The sequence below is a fragment of the Onychostoma macrolepis genome, chromosome 05, assembly GCF_012432095.1.
Source record: "Onychostoma macrolepis isolate SWU-2019 chromosome 05, ASM1243209v1, whole genome shotgun sequence".
NCBI lineage: Eukaryota > Metazoa > Chordata > Actinopteri > Cypriniformes > Cyprinidae > Onychostoma > Onychostoma macrolepis.
The window spans coordinates 22,149,805-22,177,050 of record NC_081159.1 but is presented as its reverse complement, the minus strand read 5'-3'; the positions used below and the strand labels follow the sequence as shown (position 1 = coordinate 22,177,050).

The 27,246-nt window shown below is 36.0% G+C and overlaps 1 protein-coding gene across 3 annotated transcripts; it reads left to right on the top strand.

Annotated features, from left to right (window-relative positions):
- The first annotated feature begins 8,976 nt into the window (after positions 1-8,976).
- On the top strand, positions 8,977-13,251 carry LOC131541106 (uncharacterized). 3 transcript variants are annotated; one of them, XM_058776646.1, is made up of 13 exons: positions 8,979-9,388; positions 9,552-9,653; positions 9,781-10,013; positions 10,092-10,270; positions 10,406-10,496; positions 10,587-10,934; positions 11,038-11,155; positions 11,262-11,353; positions 11,495-11,609; positions 11,728-11,823; positions 11,905-12,072; positions 12,602-12,769; positions 12,885-13,249. In XM_058776646.1, exons 1-13 carry the CDS (start codon positions 9,145-9,147, stop codon positions 13,103-13,105), a joined length of 2,175 nt encoding a protein of 724 aa, XP_058632629.1. In that variant the 5' UTR covers positions 8,979-9,144; the 3' UTR covers positions 13,106-13,249. The 3 variants fall into 3 exon arrangements, with proteins under 3 accessions (XP_058632631.1, XP_058632629.1, XP_058632630.1); XM_058776648.1 differs by lacking the exon at positions 11,905-12,072 and having other exon boundaries at positions 8,977-9,388; positions 12,885-13,251; XM_058776647.1 differs by lacking the exon at positions 9,552-9,653.
- Positions 13,252-27,246: the final 13,995 nt, after the last annotated feature.

Sequence of the window (27,246 nt, the reverse complement as noted above, 5' to 3'; positions counted from 1 at the left end):
AACATTCCCCTTAATAATTTCTTTAATGATCAATTTACCTTGAAAAAGATGTTTTTAAAATTTTTAAACAAAACTAGACATTTTGATAATTTAGAGACATTCAGAAATAACGTTTTCATTTTAGAAAAACGCTAGCAAAGTCAGCAAGTCAGTCTTAAAACATTTTTTGAGTTTAGCTTTTCATATGAAGCACAGAAGTTTTATATATTAGTTTCCCAGAGATTACAAGAATGTAAACAGATCGATCAGCATTCTGGACTAGCATAAACCCTCCTGTGATTTTAAGAGGTAGTAAACCTCTGCATCAACGTTGTTTTTTCTCCATTCAGGTCAACATTATGAGCAAAGCTGCTGTAAAGTCCTGACCCAGCACTGCCGTGCTGCAGCCCAGCTGAGATTACCTGCATGAGGAAGTGACCCCAGGCCAAACCTGCCTGATGAATTCTCTTATGAAAGAAAAAAAAGGGAGGGAAAAAAGGCCAGATTGTGATAGATGGCCCGGTCCCAAAGCCATTCCTCACGTGCCTCTCTAGCAGCTGCGCTACCAGTTGTAATGGCCTCTGTAGGACGGCGCGGAGATGCTATTTTTCTCTTTAAGTACACAAAAAGTTGTCACGTTGCTGCCAAAGTCAAGATTTAAACTCTCCCTTGAGCATGCGGTAATTAAAGGAATTTATCATAATTGCCAATCAAAGTGCTCTGAGGGGGTGACTCCTTCTCGTTAGACATTATTTGCGGCAAGACCTATTACCCTGCTTTGTTTAGAAATGATTTGCACAGATACTTTGTGTGTGAGAGATGGAGAGTAATGTCCCGGTGAGGTAATAATGTTGCAAAATTACCTTGAACTATAATCATCAGAACATAAAGCTTGTTGGGGGTTGTTTATGCTGAAAATACAGACAACGTGCTCATTGTCTTTCAAGGACGTGAGGAAACAGCAAAAGGAGCACTTAGAATGGAGAGTGAAAAAATGTTGGTGTAAATAGCTTTTTTTTTTTTTTTTTAAATTGAAAGTGCCTGTAGCTTTATAAAGTCATATGACGGCAGTTACCATCATTTCAATTTGCATCTGAAATGTTGCTTTGATGATTCTGAATATATTCATAAATTACATTTGCAGCTTTGATGGAAACATAGCTATTGTGATGTTAGAAAAATCAAGATGAATTCAAGTATTTCATGATATGACCCCTTTAAGTAAAGCTGACCTCTTCCACTGAGTGATTTACCAGAATAAAAAGCTTTTTATATCCGTTGAACATTTTGCCTTCTACATGCGAAGCCTGTCAAGCTGCAAAATAGTTTTTTGTTTTAATTGCTTCTTCAAAGAGTGAATGGACTTGGTGAAGCAGTCACAGTGAGGAGGAAATAAAAGGTAACAGCTATATAGAAGGATTTGGACACAGCAGTGCTGCCTTCAAATGCTCATCAGGAGATGGTTAATGCATGAACTGCTGTTCGACAACACCGCAGGACTCTGGCTCACTCGCACACTCATCAAAGACAGCCTGAGGGTACTGAACACCCCTCTGAGCCTTATAACACACCTAAAAACACACTTAATTTGTACAACTGTTCCATTAGTTCATACTACATTCCCTTTTTGTCCTCCGAAGGCTTCCATGAGGGCAAATGTATCAGCTACCTAATTCAATTTACTCTGCTTCGGTGCACACTCTATAGGTGACTATGAAGCTGAAGGAACAGTATAGAGCATGTGAATAGAAAGCAGAGCTCACTCTGAGACAGAGCACTTTAAAAGTGCTGTAATTGAAGCTCTGGAACTTCAACCAGACTTTGCCAGTGAATTAGACATCTCTTTCTAAAACCCTGCTCTACAAAGGTATGCTTAGATTACTGTAAACAAATTCGGAGTCTTTAGCAGTTCTATTCAACAATTATTTTAATACTTGTGAAGGATTAACATTTGGAAAAAAGAAATTCAATTTTAATGCCAGTAATAAAAAAACTATTCCGTTTACACAGATTTAAATAACATTTCACAGTCTTTTTATAGGTGGCATAAAAGCAGTCCAACAATAGACCTTAGTCAGGGTAGCAGCATATTTAATTTCTGACAGGAATGAAAATGAGGCTGTGGGACAGAAGTACAGTGTGCTCAGTGGCTTGCACTGTTTCTTTGTAACATAGAGATTGTTCAGCCGATGAAAACTCTCGCTGAAAATAACTTTCAGCAGACAAGAACTCCACAAAGCAGTTTTGAAAGTTATGATTCACTAAAAACAACCAACTCATCAGAGCCATTTATTCATGAATTGGATAACACTGCACTGTAGGTTGTTAATTAAATAAAAAAAATGTATAATAAGAGTCATTCTTTCTGTAGTCGGACTATATTTTTCTAGTACTTCCTGCACTGTTAACAGAAGCAAACGTCATTCTGAATAAGAATGGAGAATAAAAACGCCCAAAACTTAGAAAAACAATGGTCCCACTTTATATTAGGTGGCCTTAACTACTATGTACTTACACTGAAATTAATCATTTGATACAATGCACTTATTGTGTACATACATGTTCTTACATTGTACTTATATTTTTAATAATACCTTTATGTAATTACATCTGTAATTAATTTATGTAATTACATTTATAATTACACTGTTGACCCATCCCTTACACCTAAACCCCACCCTTAAACCTACCCATACCACCAAACCTGTCCCTAACCTTAAACATATCCCACTTCAATAGCAGCAAAAGTGTTTTGAAATACAATATGACCACAATTAGTACATTGTACTTATTTTTGATGTAAGCACATAGTAGTTAAGGCCACCTAATATAAAGTGTGACCAAAACAATTACTAAATGTTGCTTGGTTCCCAACTTTTTTATTTTATTTTTTACTTGTGTTTGTATTTACGATGTTTGTCTCTTTTCTGAAAATTAAATGTTCATTTATGTTTGTAAAGTATTTTTTATTACTATTCAAGTTCAAAAAATAATTGGAGCTGATTATGGCACGTGGCTTGAATGATGCAGTCTCAGCTTTATTCATATATAAATTGTTTAGAAGGTAAAACATATTTAGCATGCTGTACAAGAGAATGAATACTCATTAATTCATACACTTTATATTTTTCTATTTATATTTTTTATTATAAATGATCATATTCCCAGTTTGCATTCAAAATAATTGTAAAATGTGATTGCATGCCAGTGATCAGCTTACAGCTAAAATGTTACATTTTTCAAAATCAATGGAATTGAAATATCAAATTATGTAACTATAATTGTTTGCAGTGTACGTTTTCTTTTACTGGTTTATACAATATTAGTACAGTGCTGAATAGCAGTGGTTCTGTTGACATTCGATCCCAGAATGCCCTGTTCCACCTTTTCCTGTACTCTCTGGTTTGTCTCTACACCCGAGATTCAACACCGTGCCAGGGACAAGACGGTGGGAGAAATATGGCTGAGGCTCACCTCATCCATCACAAGCTGAACCTGCCCAATGAAATACAGGACGAGCTCCCCCAACAATGAGTCCTATCTTGTATGTTAGACCCCTTGCTTGTGTATTTATCACCTGAGCTGAGGCACAATGGCTGATTCACAGGGCAGTCAGGCTGATAAAACACACTGACGTGATCTCTGGGCCGATTACAGAGTCTCTCCCTACGTCCTTCCCGGTCTCCCATTTCTGTCTCCAATAACCTCTTCAAATTTAGAGTTTGTCTTTGGGGCTTTTTCTTTTTGTTTTCAAATAGACCACCTTCATAGCACTCATATGTCCCCATTTGCAGTACCTGGGTACGGATCAAGTATTTTTTTGGGAAAAATTTAATCGGAGAAACGGTTTTAATTTTTTGTCTTCATGTCACAGTGGGTCAGTCCTTTGTCACAAGTCAGATGTTACTTGCCAGTGGGTTTGATTTGATCATAAAAATATCATACCAAAATATTATTATATCAAACTTCCATTTATTTATTTTGTGTAAAAGTTCTCTGAAAACTCATGTAACATGGAACATTAGTTTAATGTTCTTGCAAAGTTCTCTGAAAATTATGAGCAAACATTCATCCAGTAATGTTAATAGAACATTCATTCAAAGTTTTCTGGTATTTAATAATGTTCTCAATATGTTTGTACAAAATCTAAAAATGTATACATATTTCGTGGAATGTTTTTTAAAGGGTTACTCCACCCCAAAATGAAAATTTTGTCATTAATCACTTACCCTCACATCGTTCCAAACCCGTAAAAGCTTTGTTTGTCTGAAGTATGAAAGGCATCATCAAAATAGTCCATCTGTCATCAGTGGTTTAATCTGAACTTTATGAAGCGGCGAGAATACTTTTTGTACGCAAAGAAAATAAAAATAACGACTTTATTCGACAATTCGTCTCCTTTGCGCCATTTTGGAGAGTATCTACTGAACGCAAACTGCATACGCTGTTCTTTGTCAGATCTGCCACACGGATACGTTTTCTACGTTTATTTATGCTTTGATTTGAACAAAAACAGCGTATCTGTGTGGTGCGGCTGACACAGAACAGCATATGCTATTTGCATCAAGCGGATGTTCTCCAAAATGGCGCTACGGTGATTTGGAGGAGACGAATTGTTGAAAAGTTGTTATTTTTATTTTCTTCGTGTACAAAAAGTATTCTCATCGCTTCATTAAATTCAAATTGAACCACTGATGGCAGATGGACTATTTTGGCGATGTCTTTCATACTTTTCTGGGCCTTGACAGTGTTCTTTACTTGGCAGTCAATGGGACAGTCACAAGCCTCCCGGTTTTCATCCAAAATATCTTAAATTGTGCTCCGAAGACGAACGAAGCTTTTACGGGTTTGGAACGACATGGGGTGGAGTAACCCTTTAACATCTTAGTTGGACATTTGTTTAACATTTTTTAATGTTAGACAACATTTCACTACTTGATTCGGAATGTTCATAAAACATTAAAAAGTAATGTTAAAATGATGTTAAAAATGTAATGAAATAAAATAGAACGTTCCATTAACATTTGCATAAAAAAGACATTTTAAACATTTTAAAATAACATTTTCATAACTTCACAAGAAAGTTAGCAAAATGTTGTTAGAACATGTTTTGGTTAGCCTGGTATTGATTTAAAAGTATTTGTCATTTAAATGTCAATTTATTTGTCCTTTTTTACCCAATTGCATATTTCATTTTTTACAAAAGGGTTAAGGTTACTAGTTGTGTTCCCATGTGATTTATCCATATCATGTCCTAGAGAGTGCCACATATGTTGATCTGGCTGACTGTTGCATGGATTTCTTTGTTGTTGCAGTTGTGACTCTTTTGCAGCCCATTGATTCATTGATTGATTTACAAGCATGGAAAGGGAGCCAGACTGATGACGGTTATGAGTGAAGGTCTATAGCTCCTTTGGATAGCCTTGTCCTTGATTTAGACAAATTAATATCTAGCAGGCAATAACTCTCTATGGCTCATCTAGCCCAGTGTCTCCTCCACTGGGTGAGAGGTGGAACACACCACACTGCCGGTGCTAATATCAGAGTCATGATTGATGACAATTATATGCAAAACTGAAAAGCATTCCAAGTGGGGCCTCAAGCAAAAATATCAGAAGTATTCACAGAAGTTTCCATAGTTTATATATTAAAAGTTGTCTTATGCAAATGAAAGATTTATAAAGGCAGTTATGCTAAGAATATGGAAGCTTTTTTGACCATTAGTTTTCTGGATGCTGACATGTGGATTTAACAATAAATGGATGCTGAACTGTTTTTAGATTATTCATTATCTTATTTGCATGTGTTATATATTCACACAGTTCAGAGACTTAAATCGATAAATCGTTTTTATAATGTTTTTGTAACTAGAATGGATCAGACATTTCAACACTAAGATAAAGGATCATTTAGAACAAACAGATTCACTGGAATGATTTGGACTTTACAAAATTACACATGAGAAAATGGACCATTTAGGACAAATCGTTTTGGAATAAATCCGAGTGTCAATTGCTACATATGAGACAGAGTTGAGCATTTTTTTTTAATGATTTCCTCTGCTTAGACATTAAACACAGCAATGTAGTATTTGGTACTCTTGTAAGTTAAAGATCAGATAGTCTGATGTGAATTGTCGATCTGAGTCAGAGACTCCCATTTTTGATCAGCGAACAAACTGTGGGCGGTCCATTCGCTGAGGCCTTCAAGTAGAGTCAGTCTCAGAAATATCATATTTATGTGTTCCAAGTTGTAATTTAAAGTGAGAAACTGAGAATTGTAGTCTGGTCTTCAAGTGGCTTCACTCTAAAATATCATTATAACGAGATCCAAACACATGAATGACCAAGCGAAGATATATTTACAAGTGGGAAACTCAATACTTCTAAGACCCGATTTGGCGGCTTGTTGATTAGAAACATTGCAGACACTTAACTATAGGTGTGTTTGACTTCATGCCGTACTGCACAGAATGATTGGCACCTAACCTGAAGCAGTGCATGCCAGTTTGAAATTTTGTTCAACTTGACACAGCTGTGACATTTATGTATGCTTTATGTATGCACTCTTTGAAGAAGCAATTAAAACAAAAAACTATTTTGCATACAATCTATATGTAATCATGCTGATTTTTGGAGAAAAAAACGGCACTCTTCGTGTGATATTGATTTACTATATGAAATTATATAAATATATACATTTTCTGCCCCTATATCTTCAACTTTGTGATCATTCTAAATGCATTTTAACAGACTTAATCATGCAGTGAAAGAACGCAGTCTTAAATGTGCGCGCGCACTAGTCTAATCTACTAGACTTCATGGCACTCTGTAGGAGTGTTTTGTTTGGTTAATGGCAAAATACCGATAATGTCAAATCGCACATCGTTAAAACAACAATTACAATATTATGGCATACGCTATATCGCACACCCTGCACCACTAGCTATGTTTCCATCCAAAGATTCGAATTAAATTTATGCGCAGAACTGGAATATCGCGAATAAGCACCGTTTCCATCCAACGAGTCACAGAGAACAAAATCGTCTCTTCCTGGTAAACTGTGGCACTAAATATCACTAAGAATATAGGACAAGCCACTGAATATAATAATTTTCTTATATGAAATAAATTACTTGCACCTCAGAACGAACAGACGAGACACACAATTCGGTCATTACTTTCAGAGGAGAATGCCTACTGTTTGGGAACAACCCAGTCTCTTACTACTGCGTACCTATACAACGAGTTTGCACTTTCATTTGGCGTAGTATTTACACGCCAAAGTCACATTTTTCGTTCACACTGTACGCGAATCCCTCCCGTTAAACTTCCATTGATGGAAAATGCGTATGCATTGTACGCAGTGAATGGATTATATTTCAACGTCATCACCATTGTCCCGCCCCTTCAATCATACTCAAGATTTCATTTTGCGCTGGTGCCGCCGCATATGCAGAAATACATATTTACGTTTTGTTTATTTATTTATTTTACAGAAACCTATTGTAGCCTACATTACTCAGTATAGGGACGAATGTTGAACTACATCTAACACTGAGCTTTAATAGTCGGGCGATTGCATTTAAAGTTATAGTGGTAGTTATAATTCTGTCTGCTTTTGTTTTTTGGTTTGTGCTTAATGTTATGCACATTTATGTTTTTGTTTGCGTTTGTATTTGGAATAGTAAAAGTATTAACTAATAATAATAATAATAATAATAATAATGAATAAAGTGCAATGCCCTGGTTTTTAGTCCTTCGCTGATTCAGGAACCACCCACTCCCGCCCGGAACCCAATCAAATCGTTTAGCGGGCTCATCATTATCCCGCGCCTGATGATTCTCGAGTTCAGCTCGTGCGACCTAGTGCATCGGCGAAGCTGTCAATCATCACAACACAAAAGTAAGTATTTAGACAAAAATATGAACAAATAAATAAATAAATATCGTAAATGCAAGTGCTAATAGGATTTCTAATGTGTGTCAATGCTGTCAGCATCAAACGTGTTGCCAGGCGATTTATGTCTGTTTAAAATCATTTTCATTAAATGTATTAGAATAAAATTAGTGTAAGGGTCATCTGTGCACAAAGATTACTTTTTACTGATGCATCATATGTATTTGGTTACATTATGATGAGACACATTACTTTATGTGCATGCCAGGCATTATTTGTCGATCACAGATGTGTGGATTAATCAACTCATTGTAATCCTGATTTAACCCAATTTGTTTTTGAATTTCTTTTAATTATTTTTCCCTCCCTATTTTACATTTGTTCAAGCAGAATGTCCAGAGGCTCTTTAGAAGCAGCTTGGAGATGTGTTTCTTGATCATATGCCGGTAACTTTAGAAATTGTATCTTGAATAATAATTTACTTTGACTTCTTTTTCTCCGTAAAATATTTGAAAGAAAACTACAAATAGTTATATAGGCTAATATATTATTCATGAAAGGTAAACTAATTTAAAAACCTGTAAAATATTTGCAATTTAGAGGAAAATAATCAAGCCAAAAGGTCTAAGTCACATCCCACGACCGTGAAGTGGAGGCGAAGGGATACAAATGGGAATATGGTAAGGCCACTTCGAAGAAAAACTGCAAAAACACCAAAACTGAAAAGAGCAGCCCCTAAACATGGTGAGACAGCTGAGAATTTACAGTTATCATTTAAATGTATTGTTATTTTCAGTTGTGATTTGTCTTTTCTCCCTATTTGATAAATGTTTAGCTATGTGCAGTCTGTTTTAATCTTCAAGTGCACTTATTTACAGAACTAGATATAAAGAACCTCAAATCGTTATGTATTCACATTTTATTTTGTTTAAAGGTCCTTCCAGTGTACCCATCCAAGAGGAATTTGTTTATTGAGCAGAAACTGGTAACTGTTTATAAAATTGTTTATTCTGCCAGCTGCAACATACATAATTGCATGTTTTTTTTTTATATAAATTAGATCATTGTACAATATCTCCATAAAAATGGATTTTATTGTGACTATAACACTGTTTCTCTTTCAATGAAGCCTCACTCATTGAAGAATTGGAGCATATCCTTAATGATGAATGTTTTCAGCCTGAAGAGGTGTCTTTGGCCACAGCCTGGCAGAAGCGGAAATCCCTTAGCCATGAAAAATGGCACATTGCAAGGGAGTCCTTGATTATGAATCTTTTGGAGGCTGAATATGTTCAGGAATGCATCTGCCAACACTGTCTAACTGCTGAGGCCATTGTACGGTGCAGGGACTGTCTACCTAGGCAGTATCTATGCACCCTGTGTGATGGAGATGTCCATCAGCACCTACCTCTTCATAACAGGGAGTCTATGGTCCATGGGTTCTTTAAGCCATTGTGTCCAACCACTGCAGTGAAGAGACATTCTGAAACATTTGAGTTCTCTGAACAGGGTATGCTTTTCATGTGTCCCATCATTCTTTTCAGTCTGAATATTTTAAATGGCTGTTCATTAGGGTAAAATTATAATTCATCATTAAAATTATATATTACATTCTACTTTTAAATGAATTCTTTGCTGAGGAGTTTATCATTGTTTTGCTTTTGCTTTTTTAGTCCGATACCTTCCACTACATTTGCCAGAGAAAATCTGTGCCTGTTCAGAAAGTTCATGCAGAGTGACCAGTGGCAAACAAATTATTCTAATTAATTTTAATGGTAAGATGTATTTTCTTTCTCTTTATGAAAAGAGCACATGAAGGAATATAAGAAAACGCAATGCTTGCATGTAATATCTGTTATTAAGAAGTTGAGAGCTGTTGTGATACATAATTTTTTTTATTAGGACGGTACAATCTCACTCTTCCATCTCTGGAGTGCTCATGCTGTGGGAAAACATGGACAGTGGAACTCAGTAATCTCCTCATGTCTGGGTACTGGCCAGCCTCTATACATTTTGATACTGTATATGAGGCTGAACTTTTTAGGTCTTTTCTGGACTTAAAACTATTCGCTCCAGGTCTTTCACGTCAAGCATTCCTTGGAATGCTTGACCGAAGAACAGAGTACAATGGCAGGGTAAATATTGTTATTCAATGTACTGTTTACATGCTGTTTATTCCTTAAAGTGATTGATTGGTTTGGTTATTTCAACAGAATGGTAAAATATGTGGAGACACATTCCAGAAAGCCTTCTTGGAATGGACCTTTGCCCAGCATGAGGTTGAGAGGCTTTGTGGTGCCCAACCATTTAAATGTCCCGCTTGCAGTCCATCCATGCATGCAGTCTCAGTGGATGGTAACAGGAAGCTATACAGGTTCCATAATGCACACGGGTATGTATTTATTTATTTATTTTTTATTTATTTATTTTTTGGTAAATTTTATTTTTTAAAATTTATTTTATATTTATTTTATTTTATTTATACTTAACTGTATATATCATGTTTCTCTTTCTCTATAAAATCAAGGACAGAGAAGGGCTACTTCGATGGCACATTTATAATGAAAGATGATGATGTTTCATCCTTTGTGGAATATGTTCATGAAAAGACCAAGCATGTAATAACCCTTAACTTATTGTCATATTGTATATTCCAGTCCAGCTACCATTATTGAAACATTAATACTAATTTTAATGTAATATCTTAGTCCACAGGTAAAGGGGTTTGTGGCTCCTCTCAATGGACAGCAGCAAAGGAGTCAGCGAAAAAGTCAGCCTCAAAGATTGATGAGGAAGGCCTTGAGGTTGCTGTTTGCCGACATGGAGGACTTTTAAAAGCCCTAAATATGTTTAGAGGGGAAATATTTGCTTATCCCCTGTTCCTTCAAAACACCCTCTCGAAGGAAAATGTGGCATTTTTCTGTTCCGATGTTGCCTGCAAGTACTGGCCATACTTAAAGAGAGTGGTGGGACACTGTCCGGAGCTAAGCCCTTTATTAAATATGCGCCCACTATTATCAGTTATGCATGCCAAAGCACATGAGTGGAGTTGTGAGGTAAGATTCTGTCATAACATATTTTTGAAGTATGGACATTCACTTTTATTTCAACAACCTTTTTTTTTATTTTATTTTTTATTTTTTATTTTTTTTTTGGTAGATAAAATGGTCCGGAAGAAATCAAAAGGGAGCTGGTCTTACTATCGGAGAAGAGGTGGAGCAGGTCAACTCCTTCTTGTCGAGAGCAGAAGTCTGCACTAAATATATGTCCAAAGCTGGTGAATATCTTTCTTTACTACTTGCACTACTTTTAACATATTATTTCTAAGTATAAATTAATCATGACTAACAATATTTTTGCTTTGACCACCTATCTAATAATAGCACGTTCAGACATGCTCACAGTTCTTGCTTCTGCATGGAACAAACGGAAATCTGAAAATCTGGCTAAAAGTTTGTCGCAAAGATACGTTAAGGTATTTTACTGATGCAAATATACTTTTTATATAATGAAAAAAAAGGACATTTACAATTATTTATCAATTATTACTATTGCATACATTGTTTTACTATAAACATTTATCAACTTAATTTAAAGTGTTTTGATATGTATTTAGACAACGCAAAGGCTGAAAGTAGAAAGAGAGAGCTTTGCAAGTCTGCAGGCTGAGCTTAATGTCAGCGACGATAACATTCAGCAGTGGGTCAGTGATGTCCAGCAGTGGGCTGCAGGTAATACATGTTGAAGGGCCTGTTTTAATTTTTAATGTAATAATTTATTTTCTATTATAAATGTTTTGCACAGAAGATATCTAATTCGCAAAGGCTAATTTCTTTGTTTGGCATGTAGTATCAAGAGCGAAGGACGACGCTGGACTTGAGGGCAAAATTCGAGGCCTTTATGTCAGCATAAAGCTGAGAAAAAGCAATCTGTACCATCAGACAGGTCAGTTAATATGATGATAGAAATGTAATTCACATAGCTAAGGAATGAGTGCTGTAATAATGTATGTTGTTGATTTCTTAGATGGCAACAAAAGAAGGCACAGAATAAGAAGAAGAATTAATGAAGATAAGTCGACCTTGGCAGCTGCCATTAAAGAATTCAATGAACAGTCAGTCCACCAGCTTCCTTCTGTGGACGAACTCCTCGCAGCGGATCATTTCCAATGGCCATGGGAATGCCCTGACACTAGTAATTAACCTACAAAATACACAGTGTATTTGATAAACATTGTTTGATGTTAATACAGTTCTCAGTGTTTAACCTCTTAACTGTCACCCATCCCCCCAGTGAAGTTATAGTAAGGTTTACTTCACTATAATGCAAATAAATCCTAATATAATCATGACAAACTATCATTGGAAAGGTCTAAGACCCCTAAATAGATATTTTACCATTGTTTTACAAATTACGTAGGAAAAGTAATAGATTTATTTTATGACTAGAGTGGACCTCAAAAATCTACATAAAAGGAGTTATGACCTTTGTCACAAAAACTCTTTCTTCATTGCCTTTTTCCCTATCACGCTTTAGAAATCATCATTAAAATCAGATTTTTCATTACCATGGAAATGGTTCATCAAAATCATATTACAAAATATTTTCATTCATGGATTATAAAAATTTAGGTTTGGATAGTGCACTTTCACGTCTATGTTCAAAAATGGGAGTGACAGTTAAAGGTCTAAAGGAGGTAATTTTAAACCTTAATTAATTGCAGATAAAAGCAACCTCTCAACTAAGAAGATGGTCTTTGACCGGTTCATGTTGCTTTCCCGACTGAAGGAAGAGGAGCAGATCATCGTGATAGAGGTCAAGCAACACTGGCAATCACTGAAGGAAGCTGAATGTTCCCTGAGGGATCTCTCTGTTGAAATACAAAATAACAGTGAGTAGCCATAACAAAATTCAATAACCAATGCACTGCTGGAATTAAAACTTAGGAATGATTTTATTTATCTTTTCCAATGTTTTCCTTTTTTCTTTTTTTTTTTTTTATGTAGACAGTGACTTCGAGTTATCAGAGGGGAGCTCCAATGGACTACTGTGCCTTCTCAAGAGAAAATTGGAAGACCTTCAGTTTCTACAAAATAAGGCTAGGATGTTATACCGACAATGTGTTCTGGGACAGGCATCAGACAACATTCTATGTGATAACATGTTCGATGAAGAAACTGAGGATGCAGACTATAGTTCTGATGAAACACACAGTGACGAGGACTAAACTTGACAATGTAGACTACTGAAGAACAATCATACAACCTCCATCCCTATTATCTGTTTTCTATTTTTTTTCTATTTTTCTTAGCTCTCATGGGACCATGCAGTGTGTAGTAGAGGATATAATGGGGGTTGTTTTGCAGTGTGTGCCTACATCTTACATGGACGGGAAAGTGTATAAGGATATGTTTACATATACTGTAGATAAAGTTTTTACATAATACATGTTTTTCCCTACTGTAAGCAAAATAAAATACTTGTACAGTGATCTACAAAAACAGTCTTGTCTTTTTATCTCCTTGATTTAATCTCTGTTCAGGCAGGTTTTGCATGATAATTCTCTGCAGATAATTCTGCAGTATATTATAAGAAAATATATGCTATTCTTTGTTAACATTAAGTGCATTAAATGTTACATTATGTCAGGGTTTCCCAGATGGTGTTGAAAAGCTATAAAGTAATTAAATTAAATAAAAATTAAATGATTTAAAATAAGACACTAAAAAGTATTTTAAAAATATGATATTTGATTTTTGTCATGTGACCATTAATAGACAATAGAGAATAAAACTTCTTAATTTTATCATTGATCTAACTTATTAACTAAAAATCTCAGAGCGTACTTCAAGCAAATATGTTAGGTCAAAGAGGTTCAGCTGTCAAAGATTTTAGAGAATCCCTGCATTACATGTAAATATTAAATTACGCGAATTTGTACATTTTAATGTTTAAAAGACAAAGTTATACATGGTCAAAAATCCAAATAATAATGTTTCTATCACAAGTTTGTTAGATATGCAATATTGAGAAAACACTTGTTAAAAGTAAAATTATTTCTCTAAATCCAGTGATCAAAAACTGTGTTTTACTTAGTTTTCAGTGATAGACACATGACTAGTGGCTAGTCTGTGAGTGCTATTCCACAAACCTGGAAGGTATAGACCTCTGAATGTAAATAATCAGTAGGCTTTTTTCAAAAAAAAAAAAAAAAGATTTTTCAAATATAAAAAGTATGGAGAATTAAAAAAACTAGGCTTTTATGCTTTTAAAATGTAATATAATCTAATTACAAGTAGGCCTGCTTAATTTCCGGAATTTGATTACATAATCCATAAAAAATATGTACAACAATTGCATTTTAGATCATACAAATCTCTACATATAGTTTACATATATATCTTGTGCCACAATCAAGAATCTTGAATTAGCATTTCATTAATAATGTCTTGGGTTAGGGTTAGGGTTAGAGCTGTCCTAATGTAAGTAACCAGGAAAGTGTGAAAATCCACCCAGAAAGTGGCCTATTTTATCAATGTTTATAAATGCATAAACTTAATCAGTTAAAGTAAGCATATCCGTAAGCAAATCATGTTGTATACTATAAAGTACTCAATCAAGGCTTCATTAATATTAGTACTAAATTAGTACAAAATCAGCCTGTGAAGACCAGTTGTGTTTATTTGAATTATTACTGATTTGTATGGCAGTGATTATTAAATTACAAAATACAATGGCACTCTTTTGTTGTTCCTTTTGACCTGAAGAATGAGAAAACATGAGTTGAGTACAAGCAGGGCCCCACACTGAATGAATGAATGAATGAATGAATGAGGCATTTATATAGCGCTTTAATGTGTATTGCAATACACCCAAAGCGCTTTACAATCATGTGGGGGGTCTCTCCTCAACCACCACCAGTGTGCAGCATCCACTTGGATGATGGGACGGCAGCCACAGGACAACGGCGCCAGTGCGCTCACCACACACCAGCTACAGGTGGAGAGGAGAGAGTGTCATAGAGTCAATCAAGTGGATGGGGATTATTGGGAAGCCATGATAGACAAGGGCCAGTGGAGGGAATTTGGCCAGAACACCAGGGTTACACCCCTACTCTTTACGATGAGTGTCATGGGATTTTTAATGACCACAGAGAGTCAGGACCTCGGTTTAACGTCTCATCCGAAAGACGGTGCTTTTTTACAGTATAGTGTCCCCGTCACTATACTGGGGCATTAGGACCCACACAGACTGCAGGGTGAGCACCCCCTGCTGGCCTCACTAACACCTCTTCCAACAGCAACCTAGTTTTCCCAGGAGGTCTCCCATCCAGGTACTGACCAGGCTCAGCCCTGCTTAGCTTCCATGGGCAACCAGTCTTGGGCTGCAGGGTGATATGGCTGTGGCATGATAAGGATGATGTAACTGGATAAGGATGATGTAGCTTCTCTTTTATCAAAGCCATTCTCTTCCATTGTTGAGGTATCTTGAATCCTCTAGAAATGATTAATCAATTTTACTTTTGAGTCTTAGACTCTTCTCCTTAGATTTTCCTGCAAACTTTGTAATGGTTTTCATGATACTCTGAAGGATCTAGTGTCTTTGTTATAAACTGAGACTGAAGACACCATTTTAGCCTGGCAAACAAATAAATCATTATAGTCAGATTGATTTTGGTTATGATTGGTTATGTTATGATCTTCCTAATACACAATTATCTTTTGAACTTCAGTTGCCTTCAAACACCAAGGAAACTCATTTTGTTGCCCACTACCTCTGATGCTCCCTTCACAAACCCTACACCTTCACCCATCTGCATTGCAAGGTCTTGTGTAGTGCAAGTCCTGTCATCAAAAGCTTATTTTTCATCATCATCTGCTTTAATTATATTACCATAAAATTGACTAACAGTTACTTCCTCACACAATTTCTTTATCATCATAACTATGCATTAACTAGAACTTTTTGTCACCCCATTTGATTTGCTCAAAAGGGATGTGCAGGCACCATTAGTTGATTTTTTTTTTCTTTCTGTTTTGTATTATTAAAAGCATTGTTTGACTATACAAGGGTAAATAATTTGCATTTTTAATATGGTATTTACTGTACTAAATATCTTATGCATTTATGTTGTAAATTACTGTAAATAAAGTTAGTTGTATGTCACTCTTTCTAAATTCAATTCACTGGACCCATTTGGAGAAATCATTGTCTATGTTCTTGCATAAGACAACAATCCTTAACAAAGTACCTTGTTATGCCCTGCTGCTCCACTCCAATGACCAGTCCGTACCACCTCAACTTCAGCACCAACAATCAACCCCCTCCCCCCATGTTTGTTTATTTTTCTTCTGCTTTATAATCCAATTATCTACTCAACTATACTTTTATTATTTGAATTATTTCCCTTCTTCTTCCCTCTGTCCTTAATGAAGAGAGAAAAAAAATAAATATATATATAGAGGTGTACAACTCATATTCATAATGTCACACCAACACTGCACATAATTACATGTAAATTTAATTTGATTGTTTGTGCTCTTGTTTTGTCTTAGCTTGTTTATTGTCAGATTTGCTTTCTATTTACAGCACTGTTTTCTCCTATGTTGTACTGTTTCTCTGTATGTCCTACTTTGTCCTGTTCTAATGCAAATAAAAAAAGAAAGCAGCAAAAGAGATAGAAATGCAGTGCATGTTTTTAATAAAGAGCATTGTCATCCCTTGAAAAAAAAAAAGACAACATACCTTGGACATCTAGCCTCTACTCTAGTGAGAATATGGTTGTTCATATCTATATATTTACTGAATTGACAAGGACTAAGGTTAAGGTTAGTTATTTAATTGTGTATATTATACTGTACACATACACAATGGGCTTATACAGTATTAAAAAATGACAATGTAATACAACAAATCACTTCATATTTCCTTGAGCCCATCTTGATTGATAGTTTTCCCAGTGTTGCTGGGGGGTTCCTCGGTGCACCAGTGTCCTCCACACTCCAAAAATAGGCAGTTATGGTTAATCAGGAACTATTGTCTATATTGTGTGTGCCATCGCTGTAAAAGACTGGTCATCTGTTCAGGCTGATTCTCTGCCTTTGGCCTGAGGTAGCTGGGATAAAATCCTGGATATTTCAGACATAATTTTGTGTTTCTGAAGGTCAAAATATATAAATAGAAGACCAAGTTGCGCATAGTGAAAACACAAACCTTTATTTGTCCACTACAACAGAAACTGTGAACTCAAATGGACAAACAAACAAACTGTCATTATGTACCGGTAATGTAATTAACACTGACTGAGGGTAATTTGAACATTATCCTCAGGCTCCCAGGTGGGTGGCCATGTCTTCTTACTGAAAAAAAAAGCAAAAACAACAACCAATACATGAGAAAATTACAGTAGTTAATTAATTGGCATGTAGGTTTACTTATTCTTACCAGGATGGACATGGCAACCAATGCACCAAGACCTCTTTACGTCCCTATAAATTAGGCAAGAAAAACAGCCAATTACAAAATCATCATTACATTGCGTTGTTACTGTGGTACAGCCACACCACCAGCACACAAACAGAGACAAGGTAGCTGCATGCAGGAGTAATGGGTGTGCCGAAAGGTGGTGTGCTAAAAGGTGAATTCTACAACAGAATCGAACCCCTAACCACACCATTACCTTTTAGCATGCCCCAACCTGTCTCCACACACAATGCGCCAACCTGCCGTTACCCACACTTGCAAAAACACACTAAAGCAGATTTTGTAAAAGCATGCAGACTTTGAATTTGAATTCCAATTCATCATTCAGGATTCTTACCACTGAAGAACAACTTCAACAACTGCTGTTACCATATTCAAAAGCAATGGAAATACACACCTGTACTTTAAATGTTATATAGATTATATGTTATATTCATAGTACACTACTGTACAGAAAATTGTACTCTAAATCTTTACAGTAATACATAAATTCAGTTAATACATAAATTAATACAGTTCTTCATGCTGTTTATTTATTGATTGTGTACTGTATGTGCTTCTCTTCTACCTCATGCCCTTTCGTTTGCACTGTCTGTACTCATACTGTAATGAGTCCAATATCTTGCATGCAAAAGGTTTACTAAGCGACTAAGAATTCCATTCCAGATGTACATTTGCCAAAAAAGACACATTACCTTACATTCAATGTGGGGTCTTTAACATTACAACAGAGCCATATTTTGGAATACTCATCGATCCGTAGTTTTGGAGCAAAAACAAATTATTTACATTGATAAATGTATTACATTCATTTATTGTAGAGGAAAAGGTCACCAGTATTATTAAACACATTAACAGACTGTAGATACTGATTAATGCCAACCTTTCTGAGACGCCTCCTAGAAACAAAATCCACAGGAAATGTGTCCAGAGATGCATGGAATGGACATTCTGTATAAATGTAAAATTTGGTTAGAAGTGAATTAATTACTTAATAACTTGAACAGAGAACATAAAACAAATATGTAACATTTAAAAATCTAAACAGCATTGAAACAACAAATATAAACATTAATATTATGAGAACTTTCCAAACAGATGACAACCTGTAATAGTTTAACAATGCTAAAGAGCTAAACTGGTCTCAAACTCGGTTCCTGGAGGGCCACAGCTCTACAGAGTTTTGCTCCAGTCCTACTTGAACACACCTGATCCAGCTAATCAGTGTCTTCAGGATTACTAGGGTGCATTTCTTATTTCTAAATCCTGTTTCCTTTCCTTGTGTCTTAGCTCCACCCCACTTAGGATATGAGGTAAGGAAAGAAAATGAGGATGAAAGAATCAAAGGAAAGGTTATTTGTACTTTGGAATATTCTTGATCACTCAAGCATCACTTCAAATCGTCATCACCTGAAAAAGGGATCTGCCCTTATGTTGTTAAAGTTTGTTATTTAAGACATTCATAATAAATATTAATAAAGCAAGATGCCCTGTTAAAATATATGATATGTATGATTTATTTAAACTGCAAAAGTAAAATGTAAATGTAAATTATTATGACAAATGTGAAGGGGAGGATAAATTATATGTGCGACAGGTTTGTCGATGAGAACTTCCGTATAGGATACACCTGTGTTTTCTTGCTCTTAGCTCCTCTGGAAGCTTCCTCATTCCTCGTTCCTCACCTCCTCAGGTGCAATTAGAGCAGGCGTCACCAAACTTGATCCTGGATCAACACACCTGCCTGGATGTTTCAAGTATACCTAGCAAGACCTTGATTCGATGCTTTGGAGCTAAACTCACCGGGACCTCCAGGACAGAGTCTGGTGACCCGTGAATTAGAGAATTCAGATGTCCTTCAAGGTGGCTGAGTTCGATCGGTTTCGGGTCACAGGCTTGAGGACAAGAAAGCAAAGAAATGAGTAAGCATGAATTTGAGTATTATGAGAAGCACCCCTAGAAGCTTCCAAGCAGGAGTTAGCTGGAGTTGGTCAGAGCTAAACTGTGCAGGGCTGTGGCCCTCCAGGAACGGAGTTTGAGACCACAGAGATAAACTGTACTGTATAACATTTTATACCTGCGTCTATCTTTTTTTGGCGCTTTCTTTTTGATGCCATGTTGACAGGTGATTTGCATGTCAAAGAACAGTTTTCATTGAGCCCCGAGTTCACATTGTTCCTTGTTCATTGCACTGACTTTACCCAAAGCCCCTTTAAAAGTCATTTCTTTGAATGGGGAAACTGTTCACAAAACTTACGATTAAATCTCTGATACATGCACGTCTCAGAATACTATCTATTTCTTTAGCAGCAGAGCTTCTAATGGCAGCTGGGATTAATTCTCCATGTTGAGCGTTAAGCCTGTTATACTTTCCGTGTGTGCGAGTCCGCTATGGTCCGCGAGACGTAAAAATTGTCATCGGAGGGTGTACATGGAAAGTATAACACAAGCTTTACACTTTCTCCCATTCATAAGTAATAGGAGTGCAACATGTTCCTATATCTAGAGTCTTTGTTTCACTTCATTTTCTTCTACTCACCAATCTGCTTTTAATATGACTCCCTCCATCTCTCTTCTCTCTTCCATTGCCTCCATCTCAAGTGCATTAAACTTTCTTTTCTCTGTCTGTTTCTTCACCCCCTTTGCCTGTTCAGTCTTTTTTGTCACTTTGTCTCTCTCTTCCTCAACAGGCCTCTCTGGTTCTTCCTCCCTACCTTCTATCTGTTGTTCTTCGATCTGCTCTTCATTTTCCAGTCTTCTCACTTCTACATTATCCTCCACTACAATGTTCTCTTCATCTTCTACAGTCTCTTTCAAGTCCTGTCTTTCTTTCTCATCACTTTTGATGACCTCTTGTTCTTTTTCTGGACTTTTGTCTCTCTCTTCCTCAACAGGCCTCTCTGGTTCTTCCTTTCTACTTTCTATCTGTTGTTTATTGATCTGCTCTTCATCCTCCAGTCTTTCCACTTCTACATTGTTCTCTGAGATAATGTCCTCTTCTTCTTCTACAGTTTCTGTCAAGTCCTGACTTTCTGCCTCATTATGTTCTGTGACCTCTTGTTCTTTTTCTGGAGTTAAACCTTATAAGAAAAAAATATATATTTTTTGCCGCCTTAAAGTCATGTTAAAATACATTAAATAAAAAAACTCTAAAGAAAAAAAGTGCAGTTTAATATAGAATATAATATAATACATTATATATATTATGTAATGTAATATAGCTACAGAATGTATTTTACACATTAAAATATTAGACAAACATTTAAGTATTGGTGCTTGCCAATATGTCTTACCCTGTAAAATATGCTAAAAAATTATGAGCATTTTTTCCATCACACCATGTCCCTCAGGTGGGAACTCAAGGGGGCATTGGACCTCTGCTGTCCACTTTTGGGCCTTGGAAAATTTCCCCAGGAAAAGAAGAGGTACATATCCAAGAGCTTTAAGCTTTTCCATCTAAAATACAAGAATGTCAAACAGTACAGATGGTTTGAAATAATTCTGAAAGAAACAGTTAAAAACTCTGTTTAACCTCATGTGACTTCAAGCCAACATGCTTTTTTTTTTTTTTTGCTGCAGGCTGCAGTTGTGTGGCACTTTACCTAATGCTGATTAACTCTTATTTAGAAGAGTTCTGCCCATTAAAATCTGGTACATCAATTTACTTTTTATTTGAACTGTCAGTTACAATTTACTCATGTTTATGTAATGTATTATGTTTATGTATTTATATGTAAAAAATCTTTATATTATATTACCTGTTATTTAATAGTTTTTGTATAGAACAATGTGTGAGGGATTAGGATGTTGGATTTTGCTTACCATGACATTTACATTGTCAAGAACTTTTGATTGATTCCGAGACTTAATAGTTGTTTTTGCCCACTGTCGGGCTTGGGCACGAAACTTTGCCAATCGTACTGATTGTCTGTGTTTAAAATCAAGCAATTTTCCACACTACAAGAAGAGAAACAGAAACACATTGAGTATTAAAATAAATGCAATACCATATAAAGAACCAGTATTAGTTACACACAATCACCTTAACACAGCACCGGTTTCGGCAATTCATCTTATTCCGGCAGTGGGGGCATTGGCGAACAGTTGAACCTGGCATTTTGACTATACAAAAACAACACAAAATGACTAAATTAGACATAGAATAACAGACAGACATCACATACAAAACTTAAGATAAATAAATCATTAATAAGTAGTTTTTGAGAGGTGGGTACCTCTCAAAAACGACATACTTATTAAAGACTAATTTATCTTCATTATCATCAAGAGTATTTAAGAGTTGGCCAAAATAAACACTAACAAGAATACATGATGATTGTGCAGACCTGTAAAAATCCACACATCTGTGATCGACACATAATGCCTGGCATGCACATAAAGTAATGTGATCTCATCATAATGTAACCAAATACATATGATGCATCAGTAAAAAGTCATCTTTGCGCACAGATGACACTTACACTAAGTTTATTCTAATACATTTAATGAAAATGATTTTAAACAGACATTAATCGCCTGGCAACACTGTGGCCTACAAGCTCACTTAAGAGAATAACGTTTGATGCTGACAGCATTGACACACATTAGAAATCCGATTAGCACTTGCATTTACGATATTTATTTATTTATTTGTTCATATTTTCGGCTAAATACTTACTTTTGTGTTGTGATGATTGACAGCTTCGACGATGCACGGCGTCGCACGAGTTGAACTGGAGAATCATCGGGCGCGGGATAATGATGAGCCGCTAAACGATTTGATTGGGTTCCGGGCGGGAGTGGGTGGTTCCTGAATCAGCGAAGGACTAAAAACCAGGGCATTGCACTTTATTCATTATTATTATTATTATTATTATTAGTTAATACTTTTACTATTCCGAATACAAACACAAACAAAAACATAAATGTGCGTAACATTAAGCACAAACCAAAAAACAAAAGCAGACAGAATTATAACTACCACTATAAAAGCAATCGCCCGACTATTAAGGAGCAAGCTCAGTGTTAGATGTAGTTCAACATTCGTCCCTATACTGAGTAATGTAGGCTACAATAGGTTTCTGTAAAATAAATAAATAAACAAAACGTAAATATGTATTTCTGCATATGCGGCGGCACCAGCGCAAAATGAAATCTTGAGTATGATTGAAGGGGCGGGACAATGGTGATGACGTTGAAATATAATCCATTCACTGCGTACAATGCATACGCATTTTCCATCAATGGAAGTTTAACGGGAGGGATTCGCGTACAGTGTGAACGAAAAATGTGACTTTGGCGTGTAAATACTACGCCAAATGAAAGTGCAAACTCGTTGTGTAGGTACGCAGTAGTAAGAGACTGGGTTGTTGGGAACGCAGTCGTGTAAGACAATTCTACAGAAATACTTTGACGACAGACTTTGCTCATGACCATAACAACACATGGATGCTGTGAACAAGATCAGTCCACTGGTTAGTCAAGTTATCCCGTCCTATCCCGCAAAGTCACATGACTTTTTCGATGCTCATGGAGGAATTTATTCGGTAAATGTGTTTCCATCGTAGTTTATGCAAATTTTTTTTTTTTATTGGTAAAGTTTATCCTACTCAAATGTGCGCATACGTTTTTTTTTTAATGCGCATTTTTAGAACTTATGCGAATATTGGAGTTTCCATCCAGCGTTTTATGCCATATTCCAAAATGCGCATAAAAATAGGTGGATGGAAACGCAGCCACTGTCTTTTTGTCTAATTTGTGCAGAACCTTTTGCTAAACTGTCAAAGCTTCATTTTAACCACCAATGCAATGATGCAAGTATTTACCTTACATCTACATGCTTGCAAAGGGGTGATGTCGAGATTTTATAAGCAGCTAGTTTGGTCTCCCTAGGCAAACAGCTTACATTGCATAATAGAGCATAAACATGGCCAGGGGTTCACTTCATTTCCTTCGAGTTCAGCAGAATACGACGGGATTTCATTTTCAGCTTGGTCTGCACCATAACGCCTGTTTTGTCCGTCTGCATCTTTCTTCTGATTTTAGCGCCAGTTTGTTCTCCTGCCCATTATTTACTGCAGTAGTTTCCAGGGAGCAATTTTTTTTTTTTTTTACTCAGTAATTAATGTGTTTTAAAATGTAGCGAAGTACAATACTTCAAACAAAATATACTTAAATAAAAGTAAAATTACAGATTTTAAAAATTACTTTAAAAAGTAGAAGTACACAAAAAAGCTACTCAATTACAGTAACGCGAGTAAATGTAATTCGTTACTTTCCACCTCTGACAAGATCTGATGATGACATAGCTATTTTACAATTAGCCGGATTCACAAGTGACATCGATGATGATGTCATGACATGTTTCCTCTTAATTATTCTGATAACTTCAGTTCTATTGATGGTTACAAATCTGTTTTTATAACAATAAAAACTCTGGAAAGGGCAACAGGTCAATCATTTGATCCAAGTCTTTCCGGAATGGAATAGATGATTTTGCAGCTGTGCTGCATTTCATAAATATTAATGCATGTACAAAATAGCTTACTGACAATAAATGTACAGTTGATCACTCATTGCACAGTTTGCTTTATGCAAATACATGTTTTGTTAGATAAGATATGCATAAATGATAGAAATTGCAGTTTATTGCATTTTCAAAATAAATGTATGTATAAATGAAAGCTTCCATATTATTATTATTATCATTTTTTTCTAATTTGAATACATATAGGTGTATAATTAGAGAAAGCTTCTATATTACTTTTCCAATTTTAATGCATGACATATCGTAATAACAAATTCCAATTCTACAATATAAGTGCACCAATGAAGAGTGCATAATGATGATCTTTGAGTAAGTCAAACAGATTCATTAAAATCATTTATTTGTTCACACTGTGATTCTGGTGATTTTAATTTCTTTGATGCACTTCACTGGCTCCCCTGCTGAGAGTCAACCATCTACCAGTCTATGCTAAACTCTTTGTGAACATGCTGTGTGCTGAATAATTGACTGGTGGTCTGATCAAGTCCCAGTGGCAGCTGGTCCAACAGACGCCATGCTGCTATCGCACTTCATCATTTCATTTCAAGCCATTGATAATATCTGTCAATGGTCATCATTTATGATGGCCCTGAATTCTAGTAATGAAAAGCTAACAGTCAGTTAGTGTAAAGTATACAGAGGTCTGTACTAACAGCAGTGCATTACTGTAGATCTGGGCCACTGCGTGCTGAGAAGGGAATTCATTTGTCAGGCAACATGGTCGCTGGTTTGCAGTGAAGCTCATGATTAGTGGTTGAGTATCTCTCTAAGAGCAGGACTTAAAAAAATCTTCTCTCACCAGTGCAAACAAATACACAGCACCTACATGAATATGATAAGACTTGTCAGTTTTTAAAATAGCCATGTTTTTACTTTTTGCATTTCAGACTGTCACAAGAAAGGTTTAATCCAGCTGAGCTTCTTGTCTGGTGCAAGCATCACCCTATGACACATTTTCCGGCTTAAATTGATCATTAATGTCAGCAGTATATAAAACAGTGGACAGAAACCAGTCCTGCATTGAGTGACCTTTTCAGAACAGCGTAAAGGTGATGTATGCCAGAGGAGTTAGAGAAAGAGTGCAGATGGGTGTCAGTAGCCTTAGTGTGATATCAAAGATCCAAGTGTTTCAACAAGCTGAGGAACTGTTTGCAATGACAGAAAGGATTAAAAATGGAAGAGAGTGAGAATCTTTATTGACATCCGAAGATGTTCAATTCTTGTGGACAATCACTTTCATATCAACTCATTTGAACAGCTTATAAGTTAATTACTTTTTATGCTTTTAATGTTTGTGATTGTTACAGTATATGAACAGAGTTGAATGACAGATGTGCTGCATAAGGCAGAGGCGCGTGTTCACTAGGGGTGGGTGTATCGATCCTAATATCGATAGTATCAATACCAATGTCGGTATCAGTATCGGATCGATACTAGCCTGATAAGATCGATATTTTAAGCACATTTTTTTCTCCTATACAGTTAATACATTGTTTAATACATTCAACAAAGTGTAGACATGTCTGTATATACCGCTCTTTTCACATCCCGTATGCAAACATCGCTATCCACCTTTTTCTTCAACGCGGAAGTAGGCCTATGGGTGAGACTTCCGGTTCATTAGCCGCTATAGGTAAATAATGAGGAGAATAACAACGTGCAGTAAACGGTAAAATGTTTTGCACTACAAACCAGTGTGATCGTGATTCAGATAATACATTAAAATAATATGATAAGCCACACTAATTTTCACTATCAAGCAGCATATCATAGCTGGATGCAGATGAGACCGGAAGCTAGACCCATAGAATTTACAAATGGCCGCGCCCATTTTTACATCAAGAAAAAGGTGGATACTGTTTTGTTGTCATGCCATCACGTGACCCAGCGGCTCAAGCGCAAGCGGATACAGCGCGAGATGGAACGGTAGAACTCCGAGCTACAGAAGAAATGAAAAGGGGAGGAAGGAAATCCTTCACATAGTGCATATTGTATATAATTGTATACCGAATTTGTCCTTTTTATGCAGTATCACTGTAAGGTGTGTACTGAGTTTGGCCTTTTAAAATTATTTCTTAATGCATTTAGCCACTTTAAATGATTTCCTTATAACGGTTTTCTATGGGAGTAAAATGCTTAACATGTAATTTAGCCTGTTTGCATATATATTCTAGGCTCAGCTGCTTGCCACATATTATATTTTATTAACAAATTGTATACCGAATTTAGACCTAGCAAGCTCCAACTGACAAACATTCAAATGTAAACACACTGAAGCCCATTAGACTCAATCAAGCTTCCCTTCTATGTGCTATTTCTAACCATTTCAAACTCATATAAGTTTCCACTCTATCTAGTACTATTTCAAATCTATCTAAATCATGCTAGCAACATGCTAGTAACTTGCTAATCATGTAAGCATCATGCTAGTAACATAATAATCATGCTAGAGACCTGCTGGTAACTTGCTAATCATGAACATGCTAGTAACATCCTGATCATGCTAAAATCATGCTAGCAACATGCTAGTTACTTGCTAATAATGCTAGAGAACTGCTGGTAACTTGTTAATCATGCTAAGAAGATGCTAGTAACATCCTAATCATGCTAGAATAATGCTAGTAACTTTCTAATCATGATAACAACAAACTGTCTGTTCTTCTGATAGACTGTATTGCATATAAAACATTCAAACATTAATCTTTAAACTATTTTACGTATTTCAAACTATTTCAAACTGAAAACCTTCAAACTTCACGCTTTTAAAACTTTTACAAACTTTCTGGCTAGGCTTTTTCATGCCAACTTAAAGTTTGTATCCAAACTTTACTATCTAGTTTTTTAAATTGCTGTTGGTCATTTAAATGTATGTTTTTAATGACAAGTATCGGTATCAATATCTGTTGTAAACAATACTGGCCCTGTATTTACTCTGCATCGGATCGATACCAAAATTTGCAGTATCGCACACCCCTAGTGTTCACATTCGAAGTTAGTAGAGAATGATAGGATAGCGACTTCTCAGATTAAAGGGGTCATATGATGCTATTTTAAAGATCATTATTTTGTGTATTTGGTATAACAGAATATGTTGACATGTTGACATTTAATGTTCAAAAAACACATTATTTTTCAAATACTGTACATTATTGTAGTTCCTCTATGCCCCACCTCCCTCAAACGCGTCGTTTTCAACAAGTTGGCCAAGTTGCTCAACAAGTTTCAACAAGTTGCTCTGATTGGCCAACTGACCCAGTGCATTGTGATTGGCCGAACACCACAAGCAGGAGTCTGAAATGTAACACTCCTTACCATAATCGTGAGCTTCAGCTTTCAAG